Source organism: Chrysemys picta, chromosome 16 (assembly GCF_011386835.1).
Source record: "Chrysemys picta bellii isolate R12L10 chromosome 16, ASM1138683v2, whole genome shotgun sequence".
Classification (NCBI taxonomy): Eukaryota; Metazoa; Chordata; order Testudines; family Emydidae; genus Chrysemys; species Chrysemys picta.
In genome coordinates, this window is record NC_088806.1 from 346,465 (window position 1) to 353,300 (window position 6,836).

Below are 6,836 nucleotides of genomic sequence, written 5' to 3' on the forward strand. Positions count from 1 at the left end.
CCCCCGGCCCCAGCGCCCCCCGGGTCCTAGCGCCGCCCCGGTCCCAGCGCCCCCCGGGTCCACCAATCCCCCCCGGCCCCAGCGCCCCCCGGGTCCTAGCGCCCCCCGGGTCCACCAATTCCCCCCCCCGGCCCCAGCGCCCCCCGGGTCCTAGCGCCGCCCCGGCCCCAGCGCCCCCCGGGTCCACCAATCCCCCCTCGGCCCCAGCGCCCCCCGGGTCCTAGCGCCGCCCCGGCCCCAGCGCCCCACCCGGCCCCAGCGCCCCCCGGGTCCACCAATCCCCCCCCGGGTCCTAGCGCCCCCCCCCGGCCCCAGCGCCCGCCGGGTCCACCAATTCCCCCCCCCCCCGGGTCCTAGCTCCCCCCCTGGGTCCCCTACTGCCCCAGCTCCTGGAATCCCATCCCCAGTGCCTCCCCTCGCCCTGCCCCACACCCCTTTCACCCCCCACATCCCAAGCCCCCGGGATCCCAGGCTAGTCCCTGCAGGGCCCTGATCCCCTCAGCCCAGCCCCCCGGATCCCTCCAGCCCCCCCCCACTCCCTCGGGGTCTCCCCCAGCCCCAATCCTCCCCACCTAGCCCCCCAGTGCCCCAGCCCCCCCAATTCCCTGGCCCCCCCGATCCTCCCCCCAGACCCCCCAATTCCCCAGCCCCTGCCATGGAGGCGCAGTGCGATTACTTCATGTACTTCCCGGCCGTGCCCTTCCCGGCCCGGGAGCTGCTGCGGGGGGAGTCGGGCCGGTACCGGGCCCTGCCCCGGCGCAACCACCTCTACCTGGGCGAGACCGTCCGCTTCCTGCTGGTGCTGCGGGGCCGGCCTGGGCCGGGGGGTGCCCGCACCCCCTGGGGGGAACTGGGCTCCTCCCTGGCCGCCCTGGCCAGCGTCAGCCCCGGGGGGGTTGACCCAGGGGGTGAGGGGGATGGGGAACCCCCTGAGGAGCCGGGCGGGGACGGGGATGCACCCCCTCCGCCTCCCGGCTCCTTCCGGGACTGCCGGCCCCTGCTGACCCACGGCCAGGGACCCCTGGGGCGACCAGCCGCCGGGGTGAGAGGGGGGGCGTGGGGCGCTGGGTGGGTGGGGGCTGTGTGTGAGGGAAACCTGGGGGGGGAGGGCGGTGGGTCAGGAGCAAGGGGCACTTGTGGTGGGGGGCTCTGTTATGTGGGGTGGAGCGAGGGGAGCCCGGGAATTCTGGGGCAGTAGCAAGGGGCGGGTACTGGGTGCTGCGGGTGAGGAGTGAGGATCAATGGGGTGTGTGTGGGGCAGGGGAGCTGTGGGGCGGGAGTGAGGGGCACCTGGGGGGACACAGGGGGCTGTGGGTTGGGGGTCACTGTGGGACTGATGGCTCCCTCCAATCCCCCCAGATACCTGTAGAGGAGCCGATTGTCTCCACGGACGAGGTTATTTTCCCACTGACGATTTCCCTGGACAACCTGCCCCCCGGGACCGTCAAGGCCAAGGTGAGTGAGAGGGGCCGGGGCCCTGTGGGACAAGGGCCGTGGGGGGGGACCAGTGGTGAGGATGGGGGGGCGGGAGTGGGGCCAGCCCCCCAGCGCTGACACCCCCCCCCCGCAGATCGTGGTGACGGTGTGGAAGCGGGAGCAGGAAGCGCCGGAGGTACGGGAACGGGGGTACCTGAGCCTGCTGCAGAACCGGGCGCCGGCCCAGCTCTTCCGCGAGGAGCAGGGGGCCTTCAAAGCCCAAGGTAGGTGCAGCCCCCGCCCCACGGCCCTGCCCCATGGCGCCTCTCAGTCCTGACCCGCAGCCTCTGCCCCACGGCACCCCTCTGTCCTGACCCGCAGCCTCTGCCCCCAGCCCTGACTGACAGCCCCTGCCCCACGGTCACTCCCGACCCTCCACCCCGACCTTTGCCCCCAGTGACTGCTCTGACCTCTGCCCTTTGCTCCCGCAGTGAGCACCATGCTGACCGTGCTGCCCCCTCCAGGGCTGAAATGCCGCCAGCTGAACGTCTCCGGGAAATACCTCACCGTGCTCAAGGGTAACTGGGGAGCCGGGCTAGGGAGGGGTAGCAGGGCTGGAGGGGGTGCTGGAGCCGTGGGGGAAGGGATAGCAGGATGGGGGGCCAGGGGCTTTTGGGGGTGCTGGAGCCATGGGGGGAGGGGTAGCAGTGCCGGGGTGAGGGCCCTGGAGCCGTGGGGGGAGGGGCAGTGAGGGGTGCTGGAGCCCAGGGTGGAGGGGTGGCAGGATGGCAGGGGCCCTAGACCCATGTGGGGGGGGGAGGGCTGAGTGTGGGGCGCCCCATCTCTGACCCACCCGCCCGCCTCCCCAGTGCTGAACGGCTGCTCCCAGGAGGAAATCTCCCTGTGGGATGTCCGCATCCTGCCCAACTTCAATGCTAGCTACCTGCCCATGCTGCCCGATGGCTCCGTGCTGCTGGTCGACGACGTCTGGTGAGCTGTGGGGGGAAGGGTCCGGGGTAGGGGGCTCGGTGTGCGTGGGTGCCGTGGGAAGGTGCAGGGGGGTCTCTGTGGGGCAGGCTGTGGGGCTGATACTCTCTCTCCCTCCGCCTCCCCCCCAGCCATCACTCGGGCGAGGTGCCCGTCGGCGCCTTCTGCCGCGTGGCCGGTGCCGGCTCTGGCTGCCCCTGCGCCCTGAGCGCCCTAGAGGAGCAGAACTTCCTCTTCCAGCTGCAGGCCCCCGAGCGGCCCCAGGAGGACACCAAGGAGGTGGGTGCAGGGGGTGGGGGGTGGGGACAGGGCTGTGAGGGGGCAGGGCCATGAGGCAGGGAGAGGAGTTAGGGCCATGAGGGGGTGGGGCTACAGGGCAGAAGGAGGGGAAAGGGCAATGGAGGCGGGTCCAGCAGGTGGAGGGGATAGGACTGGGGGCAGGGCCATGGGGCTGTCACTCACTCCCCCCCTGCTCCCCCAGGGTCTGGAGGTCCCCCTGGTGGCTGTGGTTCAGTGGTCGACACCCAAACTCCCCTTCACCAGCAGCATCTACACCCACTACAGGTGAGAGACACCCCCCCCCAAACTCTAATGGCTCTGGGCTCCCCCCCACCCTGGGCTCCTCCCACTCCGATGCCCTCCTGGCCCTGGGCTCCCCTCCACCCTGGGCAATTACAGGCCAGTAAGCCTGACTTCAGTACCGGCAAACTGGTTGAAACTATAATAAAGAACAATATTGTCAGACACAGAGATGAACATAATTTGTTGGGGAAGAGTCAACATGGTTTTAGTAAAGGGAAATCATGCCTCACCAATCTACTAGAATTCTTTGAGGTGGTCAACAAGCATGTGGCCAAGGGGGATCCAGTGGATATAGTGTACTAAGATATTCAGAAAGCCTTTGACGAGGTCCATCACCAAAGGCTCTTAAGCAAAGTCAGCTGTCATGGGATAAGAGGTCCTCTCATGGATTGGTAACTGGTTAAAAGATAGGAAACAAAGCATAGGAATAAATGGTCAGTTTTGAGAATGGAGAGAGGTAAATCGTGGTGTCCCCCAGGGGTCTGTACTGGGCCCAGTCCTATTCAACTTATTCATAAACAATCTGGAAAAAGGGGTAAACAGTGAGGTGGCAAAATTGGCAGATGATACAAAACTATTCAAGATAGTTCAGTCCCAGGCAGACTGCGAAGAGCTACAAAAGGATCTCTCAAAACTGGGTGTCTGGGCAACAAAATGGCAGATGAAATTCAGTGTTGATAAATGAAAGTATTGCACATTGGAAAACATAATCCCAACTATAACATATAAAATGATGGGGTCTAAATTAGCTGTTACCACTCAAGAAAGATCTTGGAGTCACTGTGGAGAGTTCTCTGAAAACATCCACTCAATGTGCAGCAGCAACCAAAAAAGCGAACAGGATGTTGGGAATCATTAAGAAAGGGATAGAGAATAGGACAGAAAATATCATGTTGCCTCTCTATAAATCCATGGGATGCCCCCTATCTTGAATACTGCGTGCAGATGTGGTCGCCCCATTGGAAAAAAGATCTATTGGAATTGGAAAAGGTTCAGAAAAGGGCAACAAAAATGATGAGGGGTCTGGAACGGCTTCCGTATGAGGAAAGATTAATCAGACTGGAACTTTTCAGCTTGGAAAAGAGACAACTAAAGGGGGATAGGATAGAGGTCTATAAAATCATGACGGGTGTGGAGAAAGTAAATAAGGAAGTGTTATTTATTCCTTCTCATAACACAAGAACTAGGGGCCACCAAATGAAATTAATAGGCAGCGGGTTTAAAACAAACAAAAGGAAGTATTTCTTCACACAGTGCACAGTCAGTCTGTGGAACTCCTCGCCGGAGGATGTTGTGAAGGCCAAGACTACAATGGTTCAAAGAAGAACTAGATAAGTTCATGGAGGATAGGTCCATCAATGGCTATTAGCAGGATGGGCAGGAATGGTGTCCCTGGCCTCTGTTTGCCAGAAGCTGAGAATGGGTGACAGGGGATGGGTCACTTGATGATTCCCTGTTCTGTTCACTCCCTCGGGGGCACCTGGCATTGGCCATTGTCGGCAGACGGGATACTGGGCTAGATGGACCTTTGGTCTAACCCAGTCTGGACGTTTTTATGTTCTGTTCCCCCAGCTCTGATGCCCCCCACAAGCTCAGACCCTCCTGCCTCCAGCTCAGGGGCTCCAAGGGAGCAGTCCCCCACCCCCCATGGCCCCTCCCGGCTGCCCAGGATCCTGGTGCCCATGGCGGGGCGGGGCGGTCCCAGTGCCTGTGGGGGGGCGGTCCCAGTGCCCGTGCTGACTCTCGCTGCCCCTGCAGGCTGCCCAGCATCCGGCTGGACCGGCCGCGGTTCGTGATGACGGCTGCCTGCGAGTCGCCCGTACCCCTGCGCCGACGCTTCACCGTCACCTACACCCTGCTCAACAACCTGCAGGACTTCTTGGCCGTGCGGCTGGTCTGGACCCCGGAGAGCGCCACGGCGGGTGGGCGGGACTGCAGGGGCCTGGTGTTGTAGTGTGGGCGAGGCCACAGCTGGTGGGCCTGGGGGGTGGCGGGATGGAGCTGTGGGGACCATGAACAGGCTGGGGTGGCCTGGGGTTGGGGGTTCGGTGGCGAGCTGGGAGTGTTCGCTGGGGGTCTGGGAGCACTGGGAGGAGTCGGGTGGGGCTGGGACGGTTTGGCGGAGGACTGGGAGGGGTCGTGTGGGGCTGGGAGGGTTTGGTGGGGGGCTGGGAACACTGGGAGGGGTTGGGTGGGGGGCCGGCGATGGGCAGGGGGGCTGGCATTGTGGGGGCGTCTGCAGGAGGCTCCAGGCGGCTCTGACTCCCCCCGCCCCCAGGGAAGAAGCTGTCCAGCGAGGAGCGACGGGCCACGCAGGCAACACTGGACTCGATCGTCTGCCACACGCCCCTCAACAGCCTGGGGTACTCCCGCAAGGGCAGTGCCCTGACCATCCGTGTCGCCTTCCAGGCCCTGCGCACCGGCCTCTTCGAGGTACCCTCTAGGAGCCTGCGGGCCAGGACGCCTGGGTTCTCTCCCCGGCTCTGGGAGGGGAGTGGGGCCTGGTGGGTTAGAGCAGGGGGGGCTGGGAGTCAGGACTCCTGGGTTCTCTCCCCGGCTCTGGGAGGGGAGTGGGGGTTGGTGGGTTTGAGCAGGGGGGGCTGGGAGCCAGGACTCCTGGGTTCTCTCCCCGGCTCTGGGAGGGGAGTGGGGGTTGGTGGGTTAGAGCAGGGGAGGCTGGGAGTCAGGACTCCTGGGTTCTCTCCCCGGCTCTGGGAGGGGAGTGGGGGTTGGTGGGTTAGAGCAGGGGAGGCTGGGAGTCAGGACTCCTGGGTTCTCTCCCCGGCTCTGGGAGGGGAGTGGGGGTTGGTGGGTTTGAGCAGGGGGCACTGGGAGCCACGACTCCTGGGTTCTCTCCCCGGCTCTGGGAGGGGAGTGAGGGCTGGTGGGTTTGAGCAGGGGGGAGCCAGGACTCCTGGGTTCTCTCAGGGCGGGTGCAGGGAGGGGCAGTTCCCCTACTATTCTCTCTCCTCCCCCCAGCTCTCCCAGCACATGAAGCTGAAGCTGCAGTTCACGGCCAGTGTCTCGAACCCGCCCCCTGACGCCCGACCCATCTCGCGCAGGAGCAGCCCCGGCAGCCCGGCCGTGCGGGACCTGGTCGAGCGGCACCAGGCAGGGCTGGGCCGGTCCCAGTCCTTCTCCCACCAGCAGCCATCCCGCAGCCACCTCATGAGGTACGCAGGGGGCTGGCCAGGGGAATGCGGGAGGCTTCAGTCCCATGGGAGAGCTCCACTCAGAAGTGCTGGAGTATTTAAGGGAGGGGAGGAGCCTGGCAAGTGGGTGGAGCCTGGGGGAGGCAGGGCTCTAACATTGGGCCCCTCCCTATCATTCACCTGTCTGCACTAGGGTGGCCAATCAGGTGAGGGCATCCGTGCTCTCCCTCCTTCCCCCCCACACCCCCAGTGTGAGTCAGGACTCCTGGGTCCCTCTCCTGGTTGTGGGAGGGGAATGGATTGAAAAGGGGGTAGGGGGGGAGCTGTCCGAGTGGGAGGGTGGAATCGGAGCCACACCCCACACACTGACGCCTGGTGCCCCTCCCCCCCGACAGGTCAGGCAGCGTCATGGAGCGCCGCGCCATCACCCCACCTGTGGGCTCCCCTGTGGGCCGCCCCCTCTACCTGCCCCCCGAGAAGAGCGTCCTGTCGCTGGACAAGATCGCCAAGCGGGAGTGCAAGGTGCTGGTGGTGGAGCCCATCAAGTGAAGAGGTCAACACCCCCCCCCCCCCCCCCGATCCTGGGCCATGGGACAAGCCCCCCCATCGCCCAGCCCGGCTGCTGCTGCTGCTTCTCTCCGGAGCTCATGTTGCTGGAGGCCTGGGACCATGGGGCATGGGGGGAGGCTGGCATGTGCC

At 64.8% G+C, this 6,836-nt stretch overlaps 1 protein-coding gene across 1 annotated transcript; it reads left to right on the forward strand.

Annotated features, from left to right (window-relative positions):
- The first annotated feature begins 327 nt into the window (after positions 1-327).
- TRAPPC14 (trafficking protein particle complex subunit 14) lies at positions 328-6,836 on the forward strand. The gene is made up of 11 exons (XM_008177752.4): positions 328-1,042; positions 1,360-1,455; positions 1,571-1,700; positions 1,908-1,994; positions 2,286-2,406; positions 2,535-2,682; positions 2,885-2,967; positions 4,744-4,907; positions 5,264-5,418; positions 5,965-6,158; positions 6,533-6,836. Exons 1-11 carry the CDS (start codon positions 656-658, stop codon positions 6,684-6,686), a joined length of 1,719 nt encoding a protein of 572 aa, XP_008175974.2. The 5' UTR covers positions 328-655; the 3' UTR covers positions 6,687-6,836.